This window comes from Rattus norvegicus, chromosome 9 (assembly GCF_036323735.1).
Source record: "Rattus norvegicus strain BN/NHsdMcwi chromosome 9, GRCr8, whole genome shotgun sequence".
Classification (NCBI taxonomy): domain Eukaryota; kingdom Metazoa; phylum Chordata; class Mammalia; order Rodentia; family Muridae; genus Rattus; species Rattus norvegicus.
Genome location: NC_086027.1, coordinates 94280683 through 94307436, shown reverse-complemented (window position 1 = coordinate 94307436; position 26754 = coordinate 94280683). Strand labels below are relative to the sequence as shown.

General features: G+C 46.8%; 1 protein-coding gene across 21 annotated transcripts in view; it reads right to left on the bottom strand.

Moving 5' to 3' along the window:
* The window catches only part of Armc9 (armadillo repeat containing 9), a 126098-nt gene that overhangs the window by 69153 nt on the left and 30191 nt on the right, over nt 1–26754 (bottom strand). For all 21 annotated transcript variants that reach the window (XM_039083408.2, XM_039083409.2, XM_039083412.2 and 18 more), the window contains 8 exons: nt 20728–20762; nt 17457–17568; nt 14993–15085; nt 9432–9522; nt 7721–7844; nt 5822–5961; nt 4320–4396; nt 1799–1873 (listed from right to left, as the gene is read on the bottom strand). In XM_039083408.2, the coding sequence (XP_038939336.1) occupies nt 1799–1873; nt 4320–4396; nt 5822–5961; nt 7721–7844; nt 9432–9522; nt 14993–15085; nt 17457–17568; nt 20728–20762 (747 nt within the window). The remainder of the gene's footprint in view (nt 1–1798; nt 1874–4319; nt 4397–5821; nt 5962–7720; nt 7845–9431; nt 9523–14992; nt 15086–17456; nt 17569–20727; nt 20763–26754) is intronic.

Here is a 26754-nt window from a genome sequence, read left to right as displayed (position 1 = left end):
AATTGACTGGAATGTTATTAAATACACTCATCACTGATTCTCTTCTCGTGCACACTTTAGGATGACACATAGGTTTTACAGATTTAATGTGTGTGTGTGTGTGTGTGTGTGTGTGTGTGTGTGTGTGTGTGTGTCATCCATGTGAGAGTAGGTGTGCCCTCAGAGACCAGAAGAGGAAGCTGGAGTTACAGGTGGGTATGAGCTGCCCAATGTGTGTAATGGGGAACTGATTGGACCCTCAAGAAGAGCGGCAAGTCTCCTGAACTGCAGAGCCAGGACTCTGGCCTCTGTAGTCTGGATTTTTGTGTTAGGGACGCTCAGCTTGTACCAACTGAGATGACAGTATTAGGATGAGAGGAAACAATTTAATATGGCCAGATTTCTCACTAGACTCAAGACTGTGTTAGTGCTGGGATGTGGCTTAGTGGTAGAGTGCTTTCTTAGTCAATAAAGCCACATTGATTTCACTCCTGGTGGTTTGGGAAACAGGAGAGACAGATGGGAAGAGGGAAGAGAAGGGGGAGAGGTTTTAATTTCTGGTGTGAGACACTGCAGCACAGGTGTGGAAAGCTCTGGAAGCAAACACAGGATGGGTGCACCCCTGACAGTGTGACTCTAGGTAGAGATGTCTACTCCCAAGTCACCGGTAAGGAAACAGACACAACTACAGTCAATCCTTCAGGGGCCTCTGAGCAGGTTAAGTAGGAGGAAGCACCTGTCCCAGTACCAGACAGAGCAGTGAGTACCACTAGGTACACCTACTGGGTGCATGCACCCACAGTGTGTATGTGGAAGCCAGAAGCCAGCTCTCAGGAATTAGCTCTTTTTAAGCATTCTGGTCCTGGAACAGAACTCAGGTTGTCACACTTGGTGGCAGGTGCCTTTACCCACTGAGGCATCCTGCCACCGCTCAATACTAGTTAGTTTTAATGTGGAAGGCAATTTAGTTCCATTGTTGGGTGTGTTTATACAGATGGTTCTTAAATGAATCATGTCTTGTTTAACTGTTGACGTGATTTTAGATAAACAACTAAAGATTTAGTAATTCTCTTTAAAAAAAAAACAAAAACAAAAACCAGTAGGCGGAATGTTCCTGTGGTCTCCCGTGTTCTGAGTATGGAAACACATTTAATCCCTTCACCACAGAATTTAATATGTACACAGTTACTCTGGTTTCACGTGGCATCAGAAAAAAAGGTCAAAGCTTTGGTGGTTTTGCTGGCTAGCTTTGGAAACAACTGTCCTCTCAAAATCAGGCGGTAATCACTCAGCCGTGGTGGCTGTACTTCAAACATAAGCAGAAAGGTAAATAAAGCAAGTAAAACTCTTCTTACCAGTAATTGTGGTGCAAGGCACTTTTAGAAGCTGCCAAGAAACACCTCCAACATTACAAAACTAAGCCTGCTAGAATTTCCCCAACACTGTGGCTTTTTACCATTTATGATTTTTACCATTTCCTCATGAGATTCTGAGGAAAGCAACAGATTCTTCCTTGAGAGAAACCACTAGTGTATCTTGTGTGTACAGTTCTGGGGAGTCTGCCCTGGAGCAAGTGGAGGCAGCTCTCTCCTCATGGTACGGACTCATTCACAGTCCTGGGAGATCCCTGTGAATTACTCAGGGCTTTTTTGTTCTTCCTTTCTGAGAGACAGGATCTCACAAGAAGATCTCACATGAGCCAGGCTGGACTCAAACTCACTATGTAGTTCAGAATGGTCTCACATTTGCAGCAATCCTCCTCCCAAGTACTGAGATTACATTTGTGCGCCACTATGCCCAGTTCAGGACACCCTCTTACCATGGCTCTGGCCTCCTCACGAATGGACGGGATAGACAGGATGCTGTACAGGGCTCCATTCACATATGGCTGGATCTTTGAGGGGAGGAAAAAGGAGAAATCATTTGCAAGTTTTCCAATACTGTACAACTCAATTATCAGAAGTGAGACTTAAGAACAGTCTGGCTCAGGGAGGGCTGGTATCCCGTCCTTCAGAACCCAGAACACACATTTCATGGGAGACGCCTCCATTCGTTTGGGACGCTGCAACTGAAGTCAAACCTAAATCCACCAGTCCCCCCTGGACCTTCTTCCTGCTGGGTGTCACCGCCTAACTCGTGATTTCTGGCATCCTGGTCACTCAGAGCAGAAACTCAGGAATCACCATGGTGTCTGCTCTTTGCTCCCAGGGTTTGCTTGCCCAGCGCTATTGCCAAGAGCCCTTGTTTTCCCACGTCGGCTGCTACTGTCCTTGGACGCCAGTGACAGAGCCAAGGAAACATTGTCTCTAATCCAGACCCACTTCTAAAGCTTGCCCTGTGATCCAATTGCGGTAAGGTTGAGCCTTCGAGCCTGTTCCATTTGATATTAGCGTGCAGACGATTATGTGGACCTTGCTTCTGATGGCTCTGGGTCTCATCTTTCAAGACCAGGGCTACCTAACACAGGGTACATAGGCATGACCTTTGTCTGCTGCAGCTAACACTCTTCCAGCTTCTAAAATACACGTATGTATTTGTATTCTTCCCTCCCTTCCTCCCTTCCTTTCTTCCGAGACATGTTGCTTCAGCTTGTCCCAAGAAGAGCTGATGGTGACCTTGAACTTCTGACTCTTCTGCCTCTACCTTCCAGGTCCTAGGTTTCAGACACCACACCTGGTTTATGGAGCATTGGGGATCAAAGGCAGGGCTTTACACATACTAGACAAGGACTCTATTGCTTTTAAGCAAGTGCATTAGCAACACTGATGATGTGAACTGACTCCTTTGCATTTCATTAAGTCAAGGGAAGAATGTGGTTCCTGTAGCACTCACTGCCTGAGTTGAATACAAGGAAGACAGTCCCAGAGAGCAATCAAGCCAGGACTGAAGTAGTGAAAAACTCGGCTGTTGTAGTGGGAAGCAGGAAAGGCTCTCCGGGAACTGTCATGGGCATCTAATGTCACCTGCTGAAGCTGCCAGTGTCAGTCAGGAGATGCAGCTGTGTGTGAAATGAACTAGACCAGAGCTGCCTGCTTGGAATGGGAATAGATGCATGGCGACCTGGGGCTCCTCTTGACCCAAGAACCCTGCCAAGCCTGCCTGCTGAGAGATGCCCTGTGCTGGATCTGTCAAGACATATCTACCTGTGGCTGAGGCTTCAGCTGCAGGTGCAAAGGGATGCTATCACCCCAGCACTCTGAAGGCTGAGGTAGGAGAATCAAAAGACTGAGGCCAGCTACATAGAGGGTTCTGGCCAGGCTGGGCTACTATTTTCTGCAAAGACATTTGTAAAAAAGAAGTGAGAGATGAATCATTTGTACCTATTCGTTTTTGTGAATTTGTTGTCCTACTTTAAAATAGCTAGACAATAACACCAGCTGTGGTGGCAATTGAGTCATTCTGGAAGGCAACCTGAGCTGGTAGCCCTGAGGGCCACAAATCGCATGGAAGCTTAGTCTAGGGCTCCATGGGACACCTATGGAGCGGTCACAGAGGACAACTGTTGTAGTGGATCTGAAAGCCATCAAAGCACTGCCCACGAGAAATAAGATATGTACCAGGGCACAGTGCAAACCAGGGAGTACTGCAGTAGTGAAGCTGAGAATAGGAGACCTATGAAGCAACAGAAAAGTCCCTAGATGCCAGGGAAGGTTGTCAACAATGAGCCCTAGGTTGCAATATCTCTTATGCAAATTAAGTTTGCACAAACAAACCACCAGAGCTACTTTGAAGGCACGAACAGTAGAGGGCACAGGGGTAAGAATGCAGCCAGGATACATGATATCAGAAAGTATGGTAGGACAAGGACCTGGCTGGTTCAGTGGGAGCAGAGCACTAGAAAATAAGGCATGAGATGTTAGAAGCTATACAAGATGTAATCACTTACAAAATGGCCAGAGGAGGGTTTGGGAGACAGCTCAGAATGGATAGGATGCTTGCTATGCAGGCAGAGTGTCCTGAGTTCAGAGCAAACCCATAAAAGCTGGGAAGGTATGGTGGTGCCTATAAAGAAGCACTTGGGAGGCAGAGACTAGGGGTCATCAGGGCTGCCAGACTAGCTGAACAGGAAAGCTCTGGGTTCTGTGCTCTCATGGTTCTTGCCTTAGTTAATAAAGTAGAAAACAATCAAGGAACCCAACATGAAAACCAGGCCTTCATGGACACACACACACACACACACACACACACACACACACACACACACACACACACTCTCAAAACCAGGAAGGAATATAGGTCTACTGCAGCAACAGCCCAACAGCCCCTTGTGTAAGAGGTCACAAGCACCCAGGTCATCACTATAGTCCCCACTCCACCACAGGGGCCAGAAGCCTGAGTACCTCATGGTTTTCATGGCCAAGGAGATCCGAAAGAACTTTCAGCATGAGTCCTGCCACCTTAGCACACATGTTCTTTCCTGTGGGAAGCAAGGCGATGTAAAATGAATGTCAGAAGGTGAGCACCAGCCATGTGACCTTGAGCTGGTCCCTTATGTCACTGAGGCCTCGGTTCTCTCCTTTTTAAAATGGATTATTATGTGGTGGGTTTGGTGGTACATGTTTATAATCCAGGGGGATCTCTGAACTGGAGACCAGCCTGGTATACATAGGGAGCTCCAGGACAGCCAGGGCTACAGAGAAAGACCCAGTCTCAAACAGACTAAAATAGAGTATTAGCATCTGCTCCAAAGAGAGTTGCAAAGTTAAGTAAGCCCACATAAACTAAGAACTCAGAAGCTGGTAGTGGTCCTGAGGACAGTCAGAGTATGATGGGCTAGGTGGACATTCTTATCACCAAAGACATCACCACACTGCAAGCAAGCTGATGACAGGGAAAGGTGGCTGGGATCTGACAAGCATGCTGACAGCTGGGGCTTCCACACAGACTATTCCTAGAGCAGAGGGCTGAGCAGCAGCACATGCTCGGCTCACAACAGGACCCTGAGGTGGGAACTGCTGTCGAGCAACTGCACCATCCGGCTTCTTGCCCTCCTTTCTCACAGACCCTAGGGGATGGAGGCAGCCCAGCTGGAAAGCATCATCTAAGACATCTCCTAGGCAGGTGACAGAGTGTCTGAGAGGGCTGATGTGTGTATTCAGAAGCTAAAACTCCCATCTCCATTGAGTAGGTAAGTATTTTGGTTTGCTTGTGGGGGAGGGGGTTGCATTTGCTCTTGTTTTTGAGGCAAGGTCTCAGGCAGCCCAACTAGCCTCCAACTTGTACAGCCAAGGAGGACTTTAAATTCCTGATCCACCTGCCTCTGCCCTCTGAGTGCTGGGGTTTGAAGCAGGCACCATCATGCCTAGTTTGTGTGGTGCTGGGGATTGTGCATGCTAGGCAGGCATCCACGGAGCTACATCCCAATGGGTGGGCAGCAGTTTGTGGTGCCATGTGAACTTCCATCTCCAGGAGATGGAGAATAATGAGCAGGCAGCATGATTTAATGTCACCGCTTCTGCCACCAACTTAATCCCAGAGGCTGCTGGGAGGACACCTCTGTCTTCAGTGGCAGGGATCATAACACTTGCTTTGTTTGAAAAGTGCAACCAAGATGAGACAAGATGGGAACGGAGTTCCTTTCCCCTCCAGAAGGGCACTGCATACATACAAAGCTTTCCATGGTTAACCCAGTGTGCTGGCTTCAAGGGACTCCTAGCTTCATAGCTAGCTAGAAATGCTTTACTCAGCCCTGTCCTAAATTGTCCTGGAGGGAGACAGAAAGCAAGCTCTACTGGACTCAGTGGGGATGTAGACACGTGGGCAGGTCTCTGCCTATCTGTGCTCCACACCAGGGAGTGTGGATGTGGGTATGGGTGTGGGTGGATTACTGGGGGCTGTGAACCTGCACTTCGGAGACAGAGATTCATGAGCAAAGCCACAGAGTACTCCAGTGTGTAGTCGGACAGGCAGTCGGGCTCTTTCAGTAGGTCAATCAGCCAGAAGATGAGGCCATCTCGAATCATCGCCGTCTGCAGAGGCCGCCTAAGAGGAACAACCTTATTAGATGAACTAGCTGGCAAGAGTCTTCTCATGGCCGAGCGGCCCACGGTGCAAATAGGGGTCAAATGGAGCTAAGAAAAACAGACTCTGGGGAACAGCCATTGTGAAGCCCATTCAACGGGGACAATAAAAATCCTTTACCTTTTAAGGACACAATAGTTTAATGAAAAATTGAGCAGTAAGAGGGCCTCCCACTTTGAAAAACTCTTTGTCAATGTCTAAAATTAGCAGACTGCTACTTCAAATATGTAAATGTTGTCAACAGCTTTGGTTTGCTTGACCTAGGCAACTTCTCACAGAAATACTACTTTGAAACAATCAATTTGGGGTGGAAGACTTGAGTGATTACATCTTATATGATTCCATGAACTGGACATGCACAAGACAGGTAGAGCTACAGAAGGGATATTGGTGACTGTCTAGGGCAGGGAGTGGAATGAGAATGACAACAGTTAGTGGGAGACTTCTTTCTGTGGTAATAGAAACGCTTTAAGGACTGGTGAGACAGCTTGATGGGTAAGGGAACCTGCAGCCAAGCCTGATGACCTGAGTCATCCCTGCACCCCACATGATGGAGGAGAGAACAGACCCCTCAAATCATCCTCTGACCATCACAGTATACACATATAAGTAAGTAAATGTGAAATATGCCTTACAGTTAGGTTGTGATGGCTGCAGAACTCTTCAAACTTGTGAAAACCATGCTTGTCCATGTGTGATGGGGACTTTGGGGGCTGGAGGGATGGCTCAGCCATAAAGCACTTGTTGATTTTGCAGAAGATCTATGTTCAGTCTCAGGACCAACATCATGGTTCAGATCCATATGTAACCCGTTTTAGGGAATCAGATGCCCTCCAATATGTGTAGCACCAGTCACATACATGTTGCACAAACATGCACACAGGCAGAACTGGCTTATGCAAAAAATAAAATTATTTATTTTGGAAATAATGTTCCACTCCGCAGCCTTAGCTGGCTGGGACTCATTATGTAGACCGTGCTGGCCTCAAACTCATACAGCTCTACCTGCCTCTGCCTCTCATTAGAACACCTAAGCTATTCTAAGACCACACTAGATCTGGTACAAAATGAACGAGAGGAGTTGAAGAGATGGTTCAGTGGTTAAGAGCGCCTGATGCTCTTCCAGAGGACCTGGGTTCAGTTCCCAGCTACTACATGATAGCTCACAGTCATCTGTAACTCCAGTTACAGGTGCCTCTGAGGACACATATACATATACATACAATCAGGCAAAATACTTATACACATAACATATTTAAAAAGAAATACTTTTTTTAAAAAGGCATGTGACATTTAAGTTCCAAGTCATGCCTGGTCTGGGCCAAGACTCCCACAGAACTACTGGTCACATGACATATAATGGGAAGCAGCTTCACTATGGGGTTACCCCTAAGCCAAGCACCTGGCTGGCACTAATGGCCCAATACTAGCTAGAAGAAGGCAACGGTACATTCACTGTACTGTCTTCCTCTATCCCCCACAGCCTTGAACAGCAGAGCTTAGATCAGAGAGAAGTTTCCACTATAGTCTGGAAAGTCATCTGACTCCTAAGTGTTAGCAGAAAGATGCCATGTGCATCCCATGACGTCATGAGAATTGAGTAATAAGTGAGTGGTGGTTCAACAACAACATCAACAAAACCAACAACAACAACACACACGCACGCACACACACCAGCCTGAGCTCAAAGTCAGAGCCTGACCAATGGGATGGCCCTCACCTGAGGCTGAACTTCTGCAAGGCCCCGAGGACATTCTCACGCGTGATGACATCCTTGTCTTCCTCCTTCAGCCTTCCCTCCAGCATCCGTAGCACCTTTGTGTTCTGGGCCAGGTAGAGGCGACCTAACAATGTGCCAGAGATGAACATAGGAAAGATGAAAGGACTAAGAAGATGTGTGCCAAGGCCACTCTCTAGTAAAGCTCTACACAGGGTACACTAGAAAGTTCTAGAGGAAACCATTAAAGTGTGGTTTTTTCTGAGTCACGTGTGGTGGTACATGCCTGAAATTTCAGTACTTAGAGAGCCAAGGCAGAAGGATTGCAGGTTTGTGACCAGGTTAGTACACACACAGGGGGATCCTGTCTCGGAACAGCTTACTCAATCAGTGATAGATTGATGGAATAACCAATAGAAAGTCTTTCTTCCTGTGAGCTGAACATAAGCCACTGTCACGGTGTGCGACATCTAACCCTGAAGGACCTCCAAGGAGAAAAGAGGAGCTGTGTGTGAGCCCCTGGCCTTCACAGAGAGGTAGCGAATAAATGCTTCTGCCACCCTCTGCTGTTCCTTCTAGACATGCTCAGGGCCTGATGGAGGCCCTACCTGGGACACCTTAATAAGTATAAAGGCACTACTAACCTTTTGCAGGTTTCTGCATTGACAGATAGTAATTTTAAACAGGATTATTAGATGAATAGATCTCAGTGCATATGCTAGCTTGTAATAATTGTTTGCCAAATGAACAGAGTAATGAATTAAATAAACTTGTTGAGTATCATGCATTCACAACCTGAAAACTCTTTTTATTCACATTAAAAATACCTCAAATGGGGCTGGGTGTGGTGGCATACAATTGAGTTTTCAAACAAATAAGAATCTAAGGAAACTATGCTGGGAATGTGTGAAATGGATACATCTGTGAATTGGGGAGTGTGGGTGTGGGATATACATGGAGGGCAATTTTCAGATGTCAGTTTTTTCCTTCCACCATATTCTGAAGCAGGCTCTCTCTTGTTCCGGTACAGTGCTGTCCCACAAACAATTCTGTCTCAGCCTCCCAGCTCACCCTAGGATGCTGGGATCCACATCTGACATGCTAGTGGGTCCTAGGGATCACGTCACCAGGCATAAGCAAGAGCTTTTACTAGCTGAGCTGTGTCACTTCGTAAGGGCCCTGTATTGAGGTCTGGTCTTTTGCTATGTGTTATAATGCAAAGTGCAGGCCCCCAAGACCAGAGAGGAGAGTCTGGCCTAGATGTGAGTGATGCTGTGTGACCTTGCCCCCGAGTTGTTTCTGATTGGTAAATAAAGACGCCTACTGCTTAGAGCTGAGCAGAACTGAGATAGGCTGTGCTTGGTGTTCCACAGGGACAATGTTTTATTATTTATTTTTATATATTTCGAATCCTAGAATAAGCTTTACTTATTTCACCAAGCTTATATTGGCAACTAGGAATTATAAAAAATAGTATTACCTATCATGCAGTTAAAAACAATTTAAATACAAGTTATAAAATCTTATATAAAATAAACTCCAAAGGCAAGAAAATTTGCTCTGAAACTTAGGCATAAGAATTAATTTTCTCAAGATATGTTAGAAATAAAATGGGGAGACATGGGCTACTTTAAGCAGTCCTGGAAAACACTCATTTTACAGGGATGCCGGGTGGCTTTGCCAGGGTTGCTCTGCTTAGGAAAAGACATCTCACCTTCAGCCAGGGATGCCAGGGCGTTGACGAGCCTGGCCATGTACTGCCGCACAGCCTCGCTCTTGGAGTGCAGGAGTTGCAACACACTCCTCTGCAGGGAACAACCGATGAGAGAGAGAGAGAGAGAGAGAGAGAGAGAGAGAGAGAGAGAGAGAGAGAGAGAGAGAGAGAGAAACAGGTTAGGAGGTGGGGAAGGGAAAGATGCCCCTCTGCCTGGTTGGCCACACAGTACACCCGCAACCAGAACAGCAGGGTGCCTCTGGCTGCTACAGTTGCTGGCTTTCCAGATGAGAGAAACACATTTAATTCAGCCCCCTTCAAACATGACAGGACTATAGTAAATGGACTTTTTATTTTTTTTTTATTTTCCTTTTCTTTTTTTCGGAGCTGGGGACCAAACCCAGGGCCTTGCGCTTGCTAGGCAAGCGCTCTACCACTGAGCTAAATCCCCAGCCCCAAATGGACTTTTTAAAAAGGCACAAATCCTGAAGAACTGACTAAATACCGTAAGAAATGTTAATAGCACAGTTCCAGAAATAGGACACAGGCCCTGAGATCAATCACATGACAATACTGGGCAAGGACAAAGCCCCAGAGTTCTACCACTCATTCCTCAAAAGGTGGAGATCGATGGACAAAGCCGGGGACAGTACAGACAGACAAAAGACAGAAACAAAGCGACTACAGGGCATTGTGCTACCCCTGTGACCTCCCAGCACAGGGGCAGGGAGGGAGTATTATCCTAAGAGGGTAGCAGAGTGTCTCAGCCTTGGGCACACCAGGTCCACACCAGCAGGAAGTTGTTGGAAAACACAGAGAGGAAGTCAGAGTGAAAGCGCAGGCTCGTCAGCCCAGCACCTGGGAGGCAAGAGTGGACAATCTCCACTTTGAGGTCAGCCTAGGCTATAGCAAAACCCTCTCGAAAACCAATGGCTGCAAGGCTGGAGGGACAGCCCAGCAGCTGAGAGCACTTGCTGCTCTTGCAGAGAACCAGAGTTGAGTTCCTAGCACGCATATGCCAGCTATCAACCATGAACAACTTCAATTCCAGGGGATCCAATGCCCTCTTCTAACCTCCTCAGACAGCATACACATGGTGCATATACATACTGGCAGACACACACACAAATAAAAACAATAAAATCTAAAAACAAACAAACAAACAAAAAAACAGTAGCCATAATGTAACTTAGCAGTAGTGTGTATTCAGAAGCACTGTGTTCAGAGAGGAGGAGGCTGGAGAGAGAACACCAGTTCAGGAGAGATGAGCCAGGAAGAGTTAACAGCAGTTTGGAGAAGTGAGGCGCCTGAACGGTAGCCCATACCTGACACAGAGGACTCCGACTGAACCAGGTTGAATAAAAGGGCTATGTGCCACCCTCAAGATGCCAACTGTCTTTGTATCATCTTTATTTAGGCAAATTTCCTCTGTAGCATAACAGTACAGAGAACTTACAGGTCACCAGGGTATAGCCAGAGAGAATTCACTGTGAGCATGTAGTTAAGAGGTAACCAAGTCCAGAAGCAACATTTCCACAGCCCAGGGGACAACCTTCCAAACAGCTCTCTCTTGGCCTCTAACATGCATTAACTCTTAACCTGGGTTTTGTTGGTGTGTTGGTGTGTGTGTGTGTGTGTGTGTCTTAGGTTTCTATTCCTGCACAAACATCGTGACCAAGAAGCAAGTTGGGGAGGAAAGGGTTTATTCAGCTTACACTTCCACATTGCTGTTCATCACCAAAGGAGGTCAGGACAGGAACTCAAGCAGGTCAGGAAGCAGGAGCTGATGCAGAGGCCATGGAGGGATGTTACTTACTGGCTTGCTTCCCCTGGCTTGCTCAGCTTATAGAACCCAGGACCACCAGCCCAAGGATAGCACCTCCCACAAGGGGCTGGGCCCTCCCTTCTTAATCACTAATTGAGAAAATGCCTTACAGCTGGGTCTCATGGAGGCATTTCCTCAAGGGAGGCTTTTTTCTCTGAAAACTTCAGCTTGTGTCAAGTTGACACACAAAGCCAGCCAGTACAATTAACCCCTTGTCAACTTTTCACACAAGCACATCACTATTGAGCCTCAATCTCTTACTTACTTATTCATCCCCAAGATCTAAATAACTCTAAGAGTCCCACGGTCTTTACAAATTCTTACATATTAAAATTTCAATCCCTTTAAAATATCCAATCTCTTATAATTCAAAGTCTCTTAACTGTGGGCTCCACTAAAATATTTTCTTCCTTCAAGAGGGAAAAATATTGGGACACAGTCACAACCAAAAGTGAAATCAAACTCTAACTGTCCAATGTCTGGGATCCACTCACAATCTTATGGGCTCCTCCAAGGGCTTGGGTCATTTCTCCAGCTCTGCCCTTTGTAGCACACACCTTGTCTTCTAGGCTCCAGATGCCTGTACTCTGCTGCTGCTGCTGTTCTTGTTGGTCATCTCATGGTACTGGCATCTCCAAAATATTGCTATCTTCCGCTGCAACTTGGCTTCACCAATAGCCTCTCATAGGCTCTCTTCATGGTGCCAGGCCTCAACTCCTTTGCATGACTCCTTCAGTCCTGGGTCATCAACTGCAACTGAGGATACACCTTCACCAATGGCCTTCCATGGCCTCTCTCAGTGCTGAGCCTCAGCTGCTCTTCATGACCCCTTCATTCCTTCAAAACCTGTACCACCTGGGTGACTCTTACACATTACCAAGTACAGCTGCAATATGGGGTACAATCTTGGCTATCTCTGGAACATAGCCCCTTTGTGCTCTCAGAAAACACTTTCCAGAAGATTTCACCTCAATGATGCTTGTTTCTTCTGAATCACCACTAATTTCTTAGCTCCAGCTGACCAGAATCAATAGTCCCAGTAATGCAAAGGTCTCACTTTAGTAGTTCTGGTATCTCGTTAATCACAGCTGATTCGTCAGCCCGAGCTAACCAAAACCACAGAATAGTCAGAATCAAAATAGCTACAGCCCAGAAAAGAGTCTTTAATCTTCCCTCTGAAATTTCACAAGCCAGGCCTCCATCTTTTGCACTGTTTTCAACATTATTTTCCAAGATCCTACAGAACATCCCACAGAACTCTTAACATCTCAATGGCTCTTCTAGCTCAAAGTTCCAAGTCCTTCCACAGTCCTCCCAAAAACATGGTCAGCTTGTCACAGGGATACCACGCTGTGTTGGTACCAATTTGTCTTAGTCAGGGTTTCTATTCCTGCACATGACCACGAAGCAAGTTGGGGAGGAAAGGGTTTATTCAGCTTACACTTCCACATTGCTGTTCATCACCAAAGGAAGTCAGGACTGGAACTCATGTAGGTCAGGAAGCAGGAGCTGATGCAGAAGCCATGGACGGATGTTACTTACTAGTTTGCTTCCCCTGGCTTGCTCAGCCTGCTTTCTTACAGAACCCAAGACCACCAGCCCAGGGATGGCACCACCCACAATGAGCTGTGCCCTCCCCTCTTTATCACTAATTGAGAAAATGCCTTACAGCTGGGTCTCATGGAGACCTTTTCTCAAGGGAGGCTCCTTTCTCTGTGATAACTTCAGCTTGTGTCAGGTTGACAAGACCAATCTCACAATATGTGGAGATTAGTTCTAACTGTCAACTGTCACTGGAGAAGAGTCTCAATGTAGTGCTTCTAGATCAGGCTGCCCTCTGGGAGTGCCTATGGGGAATATCTTGATTTATGTGGAGAGACCCATTTCAAGTATGGGCAGGCCCAGCTCCTGAACAGGAGGTCCCAAGCTCTGAGGGTGACAAGGGTGAGCTGAGCCCAAGCCTGCATCCTTTTTCTCTGTGGACACTACCAGCTGCTCCACACTGCTGCTGCCTGGATTGGCTGGATGGCAGTACCCAGGCATGTACATAATGCACTTACATATGTGTAGGTGAAACACTCATACACACAAAGTAAAACATACACACAAAATAAACAAATCTCTTTTTTTAAAGATGGGTTAGATGGTTAGGCATGCTGGTATACTCTGGAGACAGGCACTCTGTTTGAGGCTAGCCTGGTCTATATACTAAGTTCCAGGGCTACAAAGTAGAATCCTATCTCAAAACAAAAAACATCCCACCCCACCTCCAAAAACAGCTAAGATGGTAATTTTCATTTTCCTATTTTTCTAAAAATTATATTATAATTTTTTTCTTTTTCTTTTTTTCGGAGCTGGGGACCGAACCCAGGGCCTTGCACTTCCTAGGCAAGTGCTCTACCACTGAGCTAAATCCCCAACCCCTATAATTTCTTTTAAAGTTGGGATGGTGACTATTTTACTTTCTCTTTTCCTTTTTTCTTTTGACACATGACCTACATAGCCTTGGCTAGCTTGGACTTTTGCCTCCTTCAGCCTGGGATTAATGGTGCACTTGGCTTATTCGCTATTTCTTTAAGAAAGGAAAGGGGTTGCAGCCTAGAAACTTCTAATGTGCTGAAAAGTTCTCCTTCTTCTGTCTTTGGTTATGAGCCTGACCTGTAACAGCTGAGCCATCTCTCCAGCACAAGTTTTGTTTTTATTTTGTTTTGCTTTGAAGACAGGATCTCTCTGTGCAGCCCTGGCTGTCCTGGAACTCTCTCTGTAGACCAGGCTGGCCTCAGACTTAAGAGATTCACCTGCCTCTGCCTCTCGAGTGCTGGGATTAAAGCCTGGAACCACCCCTGCCTGCTGTAAAATCTTAATGAGATCTTCAAGTTGGCAATGCTACACCCTAAATTTGAGAACTACTAAAGAAGGAATAACTAGCCAGACAGCGCAATTTCCCTTCTGAACAGGCCAAGCCACTTTGGTGTCATGACAACCCGGCATTAGTGTTACCAAGGAGTCATCCTACCCTGCAAGTTCTTTGATAATTTCAGAGAACTCTAAACCATCCCCTCTTAAAAGAAGCAAGAAAATAAATAAATGAATGAATAAATAAATAAATAGCTAAATAACTAAATAACTAGAAAGGAAGCAGGGCTGAGGGTGAACTCGGTGGGTAGGGGTCTTGTCTAGTAGCGCATTTGCAAAGCCCCGACTTCCATCCCCAAGACCCCATGTGAGCCAGGTCCAGGCAACAAACCTCCAATCCCAGCATTCGGCTGTAAATGCAGGAAGATCAGATGGTCAAGGCCATCTCCAGCCTTCACAGTAATTTGAAGTCAGCCTGGACACTGTGAGACCCTAACACCAACACCAAAACCAAACCAAAACACCAAGACACCAAATAACATAGTGGGTTTGAAGGAATTAATCTTTCCGGGGCTACAGAGATTGTAGCATTTGACAAAGCTCTCTATTGCAACAGCAGCCATGAACTCTCCAAATGGACCATCATTCAAGTGGGAGGAGGAAAGGGAAACTAACAGAAAAGGGGCAGAGGCCATCAGGCCACCTGGCTTGTTTGGGACTCTTCTCCAGAACTGAAGTAGAAGTAGGTCAAGAGATGAACAGACACTCAAGCAGCTGATAGGAAATGCCGGGCGAGCACAGCACACACAGTGATAGAGAAACCAAAGCCTCACGTCTGCTAAGCCCTCCTACCACGGAAGGCCTGGCACCTCTTACTCACCTGGTTGTGGCTGTGACAATCCAAGAGGTCATTGCTGATGTAGGCTTGCAGGACTGTCTCCCTCTGCTCTCCGGGATGGGATGTGGTCAAGCGCTACAAAGAAAAACAAAAGCACGAATTCCTACCTAGGAAGAGTTGGGTCCTGAAAATTGAGCAGACGGTCAACCAGCGGGGCAGATAGTGAGTGAGTGTGAGTGAGTGTGTGTGTGTGTGTGTGTGCATACGTGCTCGTGTGTGTTTGAGGGTGTGGTCTAGCTCAGAGAGTGGGGTTCAGGCTACCTGTAGAAAGCTCTTAATGACCCTTTGCTAGAGACTCATAAGCAATGGGTAATGGGTTCGGGAGGCAGACGGGAGAGAGGCTGGCTTGCTGGTTGGAGTATGGGAGGGCATTCAATCTGTTATGTTGCTCTAGGAATTCATGTATATCCACAAGGGAAGAATTTTGGTGGGAAGTATGTAGCCCCACAGTAATTCCCCAAGTGGCATTTTTGGCACAGTCCTGCTAGTCCTTTCTTTAGTGGAGAGCTGGTCAGTTAGCAGCTCTTCCCTCCCTCAGAAGGCCTCTCCTCTTCCTGTCTTTGTGTCTACTGGCTCTGGCCTGGCCTTTGCCCATGCTGCACGTGGCAGTCTGTGTTAGGACAGGAGAGAGCTGTGACATGAGCAAATGCACTCACTTTTCAGGGAAAATAAACACCCAGAGGTTCAGAATCTGCTTCTGCCTAAGGGCAATGTGATGTGTTTGGCACATCCTGGTTTGTAGCATGGGCAAAGGCCAGGCCAGAGCCAATAGACACCACAGAGGAGGAAGGAGAGGCTTTTAGTGGGAGGGAGAAACTGCTAGCTGACCGGATCACAACAGAAGACTGCTGTAGGTTGCTAAAGGACTCTGCTGAAAATGTCACATGGGGGAATTAACTATGGCACCATGAAGCTGGATGGGGAACTGGAGAGAAACAAAGGCAAAGCAAGTCATCGTACACCTGCATCGTAATCTTTCCTGACTATCTGGAGAAAGTGCAGTTATCTCCCTAAGGGAGGCCCTTTCTCAGCAAGAGGCCCAGGGAGTGTACAGGCTGAGACGCAGCTGGGTAGCAAACTCGGGCAAGCAGGGTGAGTGTGGTAACATGAGTAGACACAAGCAAACCAGGGGCGCGCAGCCCTGGATGGCCACTGCCCACCCACCTGGTCAACAGGTCACTACAACCAGAGACCACAGGGCTCTCCCCCTGAGCCCCCTGTATTCCTCACAGTTCCCAGTGAGGCCAGGCCAGGATGCACCACCAGTTGCTAAGTACCATGAGGACTACAGCTACTCAGGGGTGGTAATGTTGCTTTAAGGTCCCAGGGTTTTCTGAACTATGGGGATCCACAAAAGAGCCTGACACTACTCTGGGGTGAGTTAGAAAGGATTGTTTGGTGACAGGCTTTGGTGAATAATTCTCAAAGTGTGGTTCAGAGAACTCTTGGCATCCCCAAAACTCTTTCATGGGATCAGAGGGAACACGTGTATTTTCACACTAACAAGATGGGTTCTGCCATATCCTTTTTTTTTTTTTTTTTTTTTGGTTCTTTTTTTCAGAGCTGGGGACCGAACCCAGGGCCTTGCGCTTCCTAGGTAAGCGCTCTACCACTGAGCTAAATCCCCAGCCCCATTCTGCCATATCCTTGATCAGAGACTGGTAAGTCTCCCAGAGCAGACCCTGAGGACAGGCACAAAGATGCACAACACTGATGTTCCTCTCACTCACTTTGTTGTCTGGGAAACAACTATTGTTATTTATGCTAACATGCCATTTATTTATTCTACAGGGAATGACAAATATTTAAGTTTTCTGTCTTAATTTTCTAATACTGTTAAGATAAAATTCATACAAACAAAAATTTTCAGGGTCCTCAATAACTTAAAAATGTAGAGGGGTCTGGAATGATTGAAAATTGACCCAAGCTGCAAGTGGTCAACGCAGACTGAGGAGGAACAGGAACCCAGATGAGGCCTGTAGGTGTTTGTCCTGAGGCCTACCCAGTGTGGCTATTGACCAGTATTTATTCCCAGGGTTCTCTGGAGTTGTGACTGGCTGGGCTTGCCCATACTCTAACTGCAATGCAGGCCCCGACACACATGAAGGCAACGGTAACTGATGACAATATAGAATGTGCCACAATGGGGCCAAGGCCTTACTATGTAGCCCTGGCTGGCCCAGCTCCTGCTGTGTAGAGCAGGCTGGCCCTGAATTTATACAACTCTAGCTCCCTCTGCCCTCTGTGAGCTGGAGTAGAGGCATGTGCTCCCATACTTGGAGGAGTGGCTTTTGACCTCAGGTCCTGGTGATGGCAGGTAGCAGAAAGGGATTCTTTGGAACAGGGGTTATGAGACACCAGCCAAGTTACCAGGTTGCCAGCCAAGAAAAGCAGTGCTGGCATTTTGTCTGTTTTTTGTTTTTAACTTCAAGGGGAAGGTACCTACCCAGCGCAGAGCCTGCAACAAGAAGGCTTTTAAGCGGTCACTCCCCCAAATCAAATCCTTCTTCAGCTTCTCATAATCCAGGGAGGGCAGTAATGGGACATCCTTCAACTTCCTGTTCAGTACCGCAAGTTCAAAGAGAAAAAAAGGCAAAGGGCATCTCATGACATCTCCTGTGTGCGCGTCCAGACACCTGCTTAGACTGAGGAAACTGCCACCCAGCTCGGCTCCCAGAATCCCAGTGTCCAGACCCCCACCCAGCCTCGACCACGTCAGCTCTGCCTGTAATGCAGGATGGATTTGATGAGGCTAAATTTAATTCTTCTTAGATTTGGATGACATGCAAATTTTCTGTAATAAGCATGAATTACTTATATAATAAGAAAAAAATTACATACTAGGTTTGTTTTAGTTTCTCACTGTGTGGCCCAGGCTGACCCTCCCACCTTGGGCTCTTGATTACAGGCTGTGCACATCAGTCCAACTCCCTAAAGCCACGTGACTTCTTGAGATTGCTAACTGCACAGGGCTTATGTAAAATGCTAACACGGGGAAGTCTTCTCGGGGGATGGAGACCTGGCTCAGCAGCTAAGGGCACTGCTGCTCTTGCAGAGGACACAGGTTCCATTCCTAATACCAATATGGTGGCTCACACCCATCTGTGACTCTAATTTCAGGGAACCCTTAGTAGGAATTCTAGTAGAATTGCTGTATCTGGTTGTTTTCTGGAAGTACTTTGGCCTTGAAGAAATCTTTGTAGAAAACAATGATTGTTTTCTGTTACCTATAGCGTTGTTTTTCTGATGGCTCTATGGCTTGACCTCGGCAAACACTACACTGTAGGGACTCGAGCTGCAGAGGGCCGGATGTTCTTTCAGGAAACACACAGATTAGATTAGGGGCTCTGGGATGAGGAACTAGTTTTTTTTTTTTTTTTTTTTTTGGTTCTTTTTTTCGGAGCTGGGGACCGAACCCAGGGCCTTGCACTTGCTAGGCAAGCGCTCTACCACTGAGCTAAATCCCCAATCCCTGAGGAACTAGTTTTATGCACTCCAAAAACAACTTTTGTGCAACAATAAATACATCTTTGCACGGCTGATCAAGGCTCAGTTCATCAAGGCTGGACCTCCCTGCTGCCTTAAGCCTGAATTACATTCTGGAGTACCTCTCTTTCTTTGACTGTCACATAACGCAGAACACAATACCCTCTTCGGCCTTCTACAAGCTATGCATGTGATGTAAGCTGGGACACACACATACACAAAAATAAATACATTTCAAAAGAGAATTTTTAAATAGTTTTTTACACCTCAAGATTATTATAACAAGCTGGGTATGAAGGTTAATTTGGAGGCTGAGACAGGAGGATCACTGCAAGTTCCATACTAGCCTGGGCTACATCGTAAGTTCTAGGCCAGCCTGGGCTATACAATAAAAAAAAAGTACTATTTTAAAAAATTTAGGGGTTGGGGATTTAGCTCAGTGGCAGAGCGCTTGCCTAGCAAGCGCAAGGCCCTGGGTTCGGTCCCCAGCTCCGAAAAAAAGAACCAAAAAAAAAAAAAAAAAAATTAAAGTGTGGGGTTGGGGATTTAGCTCAGTGGTAGAGTGCTTGCCTAGGAAGCGCAAGGCCCTGGGTTCTGTCCCCAGCTCCGAAAAAAAAGAACCAAAAAAATAAAAAAAATTTAAAGTGTAAACAAGTCCTTGTTCTCCAGAAAACTACTGCGATCGCAAAACCCAGTTTGGCTGTTCCACAACTGGGGCTTCCTCCAGAGGGAAGGGTAAAGAATGGCTCTCGGTGACTGTGCACACTGCCTTGAGGAGGTATGAGTATCCACAGGAGTATTACCAACGGGCCCAGTATTCTTCCACTGATCAAGGAATTGGATCATGCCTCCTCCCATGTTCTCTTAACATCCTCCACAAACCCATTCCTTGTTTGTTTTCTATAGGTGACCCTGCCCTTACATCACTAAGACTGCTAGCCAACATCCAAAGAGTGCTTACAACCACTGTCTAGCAGTGTAGCGGTGCAGTCCCCAGGTCAGACTCACCATCTTCCTCCTGTCAGGCCTGTAGCCCAGTTACTGCCACTCTCTTCCTGCCACAATAAAGAAGCTGAGGGGCAGAGGCAGAGGAAGAGTCCAAGCACCATCGCTGGCAGCCGAGGTGGGATTTCTAACAAGGTTATCCATTGTGCTTATGACAATTGAGCTGTAGTACCTCTAAGTGGCAAGACCAAGGGAGACTCAGGCAGGTGGGCAGGCAGGTTGTGGCCACCTCTGTTTTAGTCATCACACACCATATGCTGGCTTAGAGGTTAACCAGAACCTACTCTAGTGCTTAAGCTAAAGCACTAACCACTTTCAAGCTTCCCACTTCCTCACTGCTGCCACATAGCCAGTGAGGTATGCACGTCACACTTCTGTGGTGACAGCCTAAGTCATCGGAACAGGCAGGCTGGGGAGAGGCAAAGCTATCCTGAGGATGTGGTCATAGCTTGAGCCAGCAGAAGACACAGGACTTAAGACCCTGAAATGGCTGCTGACTATGGAATAATGGATAGAATTAATTACTAGGGCTGGAGAGATGGCTCAGTGGTTAAGAGCACTGACTGCTCTTCCAAAGGTCCTGAGTTCAATTCCCAGCAACCACATGGTGGCTCACAACCATCTGTAATGGGATCTGATGTCCTCTTCTGGTGTGTCTGAAGAAAGTGACTATACTCACATAAATAAAATAAATAAATCTTTTTTTAAAGAAAGAATTAATTTCTAGAGAATACCACAGGAATAAGCCAACAACTTTGTTTTTTGTTTGTTTAGGTTTTTTTTTTGTTTTTGTTTTTTTTGTTTTTTGGGTTTTTTTGCTCTTTCATGCCACATTACAAGAATCCATATTAAAAGATAATTCTGGTTCAGCACAATTTATGATCACTGGTATTTGCTTTCATATCCGCATATAGCTGAATTTTAGCAAGCTCTCCTGAGTTCCAGTTTTACATACAGATGTAACTGGGAGCTGGAGAGATGTCTCCATTGTTCACTCTCCCAGAAAACCTGGGTTTGGTTCCCAGCCCCACACGGTGTCTAACAACCATCTGTAACACCAGTTCTAGGGGATCCAATACCTTCTTTTGGCCTCTGCAGGCACCAGGCATGGAGGTTATATACAGACAGACAGACAGACAGACAAGCAAAACACCCATACACATAAAATAAAAGTAAATACAATTTTAGAACACAATTAATGAAAACTCCAAAAACCCATTACTTACTCAGGTGCCAAGGATGCTCGTAACATGGTTGAGGCCTGAGGGGGCAAAGGAACAAACAGACCATGTTAGACACTGACAATAGAGCATCAGCCCAAGGCCCTTCCAACAGCACATAAGCAGCCATCTGTAAAGTGTTCAGTGTCCTCCGAAGGCGTGTATGATTTTAAAGCCACTTCTTGGAAGGATACACCACTGTGCCTATGTCAGTCACCTCCCCTTGGTCTGCTGAGACTCAGGTGAAACTCAATGGAAATGAGTGGGATTCCCCAGTCACACTTGGAGTCATCAAATCATAGACACCATGAAGAACAAAAGCAGCTTGGGTTTTTACATTCTTTTTTCCTAGTAAAATATTTTTCTTTAAGTACAAGGTAATGTCATTTTATGCCAAGTCCAACACTCTACTCCACAGGTGCTTAAAAAAAAAGACAATTCCTTTCGCCTCCCCACTTACTGTGTGCAGGCTGGCTTATCCCCTCCTTTGTGGATGGGCACATTGCCTCATGTGGCCCGAATGGTATGCATGTGCACGTCCTCATTTTTTGTCACTATGAGCACTACCGAATTACACAGGAGGAACACAGAGGAATAAACACAGGCAACGGGAGGCACGTGTCCAACAACACGCATCAAATGTAAAAGACAGTTGGGACGTTAGACATTTGAGAATGGGCCGAACCGGTATGAGGATTCCTACTGATTCTATTTGCTTATGGGTTTTGTTTGTTTATTTCTTAATAAATGTGTTTCTGTTAAATGTGGACATTTTACTTATGGGTGAGACTTTGAAACTGCCTTACAAGGACAAGGGGAAAAGAGAACGAGTGGAGCTAAAATGGCAGACTGTTTGCCTAGGGCTCTTGGTTTGCAAGGAACAGGGCAGAATAAAGCAGACCCATGGAGAGAAAAGCTATGTAGAGGGAAGAACAGAGCCACGCCTATTAAATGTCACCCATTCCTGCCAGTGAGGGACACAGAGGGACTCTCTCCTTTGGGAGTTTTTGAAAATATGTCATTCTTGTGTCCCAGTGCTGGGCATCTAGAGATACCCAATCAGCGTGAGTCTGTTGCAAGAGTTACTCTAAAGCCACACAGGCACTGGGGAAGTGGTCTTGCAGTGACCCCAGTTCTGACAGCTTCTCTTGCCAAGTTTACAGACCTCGGATTCCAGATTCAAGCTCCATTTCTTTTTTGTTTGTTTGTTTTTAACCCAGACACAAGGTATCTTTGTGCGGTCCTGGCTGTCCTGGAACTAATTCTGTAGACCAGGCCTTGAACTCAGAGATCCACTTGCTTCTGCCTCCCAAGATCTGGGATCAAAGGCGTGCACCACCACGACTCAGCAACATCTCACTTCTAAATGCCTCATCACTATATATGTTTTCATAGTTTTTACAGTGCTGGGATTTGAACCCAGGATCCTGCAAGTGCTAGGCCAGCAGGCTACTACCAGCTATATATACTTTTAGCAGTTTTAATCCTTCAGTGTTTTGACTAAATAAATTACTTATTCCTATTATTAACCTACCAAGTCATTTGGAAACAGGTCTGAGATGCCATTTAAAGAAGTCACCTAACACCTCATCTCACACATTAAGGACACAGGAAGGAACAGCAGTAAACCAACTGGAGTCAAGTGAGGACACAGAGCTGCTACAATGTTACTGTACACACACACACACACACACACACACACACACACACACACACACCCCAATGCAAATCTTTAAAAATCAAGAGTATCAACTCATTCCTAGTTCCCCCAATAAAACTCACTCCTCCCCAATGAAGTAGTCTATCTCAGGCTTCCTCCTCCTGAGGCTGACTACCAAGGTCCATCTATCAAAGCATTGAAGTCCAGCAATTAAAACCTGCCTTTGACTCACGCCCAATTAAAATTAAACACCTCATCCTGACAGAGTTTCCCCTTGTAACTTTATAAACTGTGGGTAATCTCTGTCCTCTCACTGTCCAGAAGCAGTCTTTTGTCCCCTTCTGAGACAAGTATCACTCCCTCGGTCCCTTCCCTTCTCCCTTAGGAGAGAGATCTCCTGTCTTTGTCTTATCTCTGCCCTTTGTCCCTCTGGGGCAAATAAATCTCCCCTGAGCTGAGAACTTGGTCATGGGGTGTCCTGAACCCCAGCCATAAAATTATTTATCACTTCACACATCTGCAATTTCACTACTGTCATTACCCATAAATATCTGATCTGCAGGGTATCTGATACGTGACGCACACACTGAGAACTGCTGCCCTGGTAGCTCTAACCTGGGAGTGAGTCTGCCTCCATAGAGCATTTGGTGATGTCTGGAGAGACGGTTGGCTGTTGAAACTCTACTCTATACTAGGACTTGTGTGATTTTTCTGAGTTGTTTTTGTTTTGTTTTTGCAAATGAACCTCATGTAGCCCAGGCTGGACTCCAACTTGCCAAGTAAACAAGTATGACTTCCAACTTGATACTCCTGCCTCACCTCCTAGAATACTGGGGCTCGAGATATCCACCACCATACCTGGTTTTACGTGGTTCTGGGGATTGAATCCAAGATTTCAAGCATGCTAAGCGTGTAGGTACTCTACCAACGGAGCCCCGGCCATAGCCACAGCCACAGCCACACTGGCTTGTTAATTATCTTATCGCTGGCCAGACAACAATCCAACACACAGCCAACAGTCAAATGTCTTCTGACACTCACGGGATGACTCAAGACTTGACATTCCACCCATGGGACACAGGCGATACCCACCAGTGAGTCCAGTGAGAGCATCACTGTGGGTAGGGACCCCAGTGAAGGCAGAACAAGTCAGCATTCTGCCCCGCCTATCTGTGCCAAGCTCCTCCCTCTGCTGGGGCTGCTTGAGTGGAGAGCACAGGCTGCAGTGTGATAGATCTGGCCTCCTCTCTGACACCTGGGGTCTCATGTAGCCCTGGCTGGTTTCAAAGTCACTACTGAACTGAGAACAACCTTGAGGTTTTGGTTCTCCTGAGTGCTGGACTGTAGGTATGAGCCATATCCCTTGGCTTGTGTGATTAAACCCAAGACTTCACTCATTCTACAGCAGAGCTACTGCCCAGCCTCAGAAGTGTTGGTAATCATACAGACACCGAGGAAGCTGTTCTCAACTTCTGTTGGGCAACCCTCGATGTACACTGGATCTCTAGGGTGTCCACTGCAGGCTCTGAAGCCAGTTATGACCACAGCTACTGCTGCCTGAGTTGAGTCACTGCTCCACAACTGTGGGCACTGTGGTGCAGGGAGTGCATGCAGGGCCCAACAGCCAGCCAGGAACAGCCCAGTGGGAGAAAACAGGAGACCACTATCTATCACAGCCAGAACAAATCCCTCGACTGAAGCCAAAAGTAGAGTCTTTTTTTGTTTGTTTGTTTGGGGGTTTTTTTGTTTTTTTTTTTTGTTTGTTTGTTTTTCAGATAGTTTCTGAACACTGAAAGAGCAAGTCTTAGAAAGAACTAGGGCTCAGCTGAGACACACAAAGGGTGGTTACAGCTTCAGGGTCTTCCCAACCTCCCCGACAGTCAGCCGGTTCACCTGAGGAAGCCCTGAAAGAATGCTGATGGGGAATGAAGCATCTTCCCAGCCCACAGGGAGGATGCAGTAGAATAAGCCATGAACCAAAGTGTCAACTACTGAATCAGGTCAGCGAAAGCTCTTGGGATTCTTAGACTCAGAGACAAAGGTGCACACAAGTCAAGGTGAAAATGTCACCTTTCACGCTCTTCAGCCACTGGAAGCTGAGTCTTCCCTCAGATGCTGCCTGAGGCCCCAGCTCCTAGGCCTGGGACAGCTGCTGGGATCACAACCTGAGGACCTGTGGTGTCAGACGGTCATCAAGCGCAGGTGTGACATAGAAGAGAGTTCTCCTAGAGGCAGCTCAGGAGGGACAGTGGCCCTCTACCAAGGACCTTGCACAACGGCGTGCCAGGAATCTCACTAGACTGCATGCTTCCTAAATCAAAGTTTGTTTGTTCTGGGCCAGGTTTGGTCTGCAAACTTTTTTTTTAATGTGAACACAAAAAAAAAAAAAGGGTGGAGGGAACAAGTGCTTGGCCCAGGTAGGATGGGAAAAAGGTTGTCGGCCTGACCCCCTCAGCAGCCTGCAACCTAAATGATAAAGGGGCCCACAAACCCCTTTAAGGCCAGGCTCATTTCTGCCAGGCCTCAGCTGTGCTAAAGTGCACTTGAACAAGGATTATGGGACCCTCCCGACAAAACTTCAAGAGAGGCTCAGATCACAGTGGGACATCCAAGGCCTCAGCCTGCACCTGAGGGAACAGCCCTGGGTGTCTCTAACCAGAAGAGGGTGTGTACAGAAAGAGAACAGCTATTCCCTGAAATAAGGACAGTCACGAAGCAAAGGTGTAATGTGACCTGCGACCTCTAAGACACCTGAATCCTTCCTAGGATACAGAGACATAAACAGACACACCCAGCAAGCTGAGTGACCAGCATGACAGAGAGAGGAGACTGGGGCTCTCAGTCAGGAGAGAACTAGGGATGGTCTCGACAATGTACAGCAACTCCCACTGCAGAGAGCACCCAGGGCCAGCTCCTGGTGACCAGTGCACCTGGGTGAAGGGGAGGACCAAGCCCTGAGTGACTCCCAAGAGTCTCCTCCACAGCAGACAGCAGGGCAGAGTGGAGAGTGGGCACACAAGTGTTCCTGTCAGGATCTGTGGAAAGAGTCTGGAAGTCTGTATCTGGAGCTAGGGAAAGGTCATGGTTCTACCAACTGATTGAAGTATAAAGGTATGAACTGCCATCAATTTGGGATCGGGGGTACAGGACATACATCTCTGAGCCTGTAGTAGAGGAGTGGCCATGTGGACAACTGCAGGTATCCTCCTGTCACAGAGGTGTGGATGGCTACAGCTGCTGAGCTCTGGCCAGAACAAGGATCACACATCAGGGAGAGGAGCCAGGCCTGGCTCCATTCCTCAACAAATGCACAGGCCACCCAGAAAAAGAGGGACAACCACCACAGCCTCTGTAACATTTTACTAAAACCAAGGAGAGCGCAGATGCGCTCCCCTCCAAGGCTCCCATTTCCTAGGTCTATCATGAATTCACTGCTTACCTGGAGACATGGGGAAAACAGAGGGTTAGTTCCCAGTTGTGCTGTTTGTCCAAATAAAGATTCATTTAAATGAAAATTCACTACTAGGCCTTGGGACTCACTCGAAATACAGCTTTCCTTTCAACTTGGCCAGGGATCTCTGACACAGTCAGTCACTCTCTTACACAGTCCAATCCAGGCAGACCTTTGGAAGGACTGTCCCCTACCTGGGCTCCAGTACTTGTATACTCATTGATCTGGAGTAAAGTGGCAGAGAAAGAAAGGATCTCCACCCAGAGAGGAATGGCTGGATGTTCTATACTGATCTCAAACTTTACAAGTTGTCAGGCACCTTTAATCCCCGCGCTCAGGAGGCAGAACTTTGTGAATTCAAGGCTAGCCTGGTCTATGTAGTGAGTTCCACGATAGCCAGGGGCTATATGAGAGACCCTGTTTCAAAAAAGCTGAACACCGCCACCACTGCTGTATAGTACAGGAACTAACGGCATTCTAACAAGGACTGAATGCTGTCAAAGCGTAGTGAGGCTGGACAAGGGGGTGCATGCACGGAACCCCGAGCTAGGACAGGCTGGAGCAGGACTGTAAGTTCGAGGCTAGCTTGGGACCCTATCTCAAAGCACTAAACACATACATAGAAGTGCTACTGGGCTAAAGAATGAGTTGTAGACCAGCATAAGTGTACATATTTTTAAAGGTCTGGAGGATGTGGACTTAGCCTAGGCAGATGGTCAGCTACGGGAGGCAGCGGAGTTGAAGGTCTGGGTTCTGCCGAATTTACTGATAAATTGCCGTTTTCGAGCCAGATGCTCATATGGCCCTAACCAGCAATGATAAACTGACTCTTCAGCCGGTCGTACAGGATGAGCTGGCCCAGGCTCCCTCTGCTGCATGGTGGTGACTTGTGTGACCTGAGCACTAGGTATGCATTCTGCAT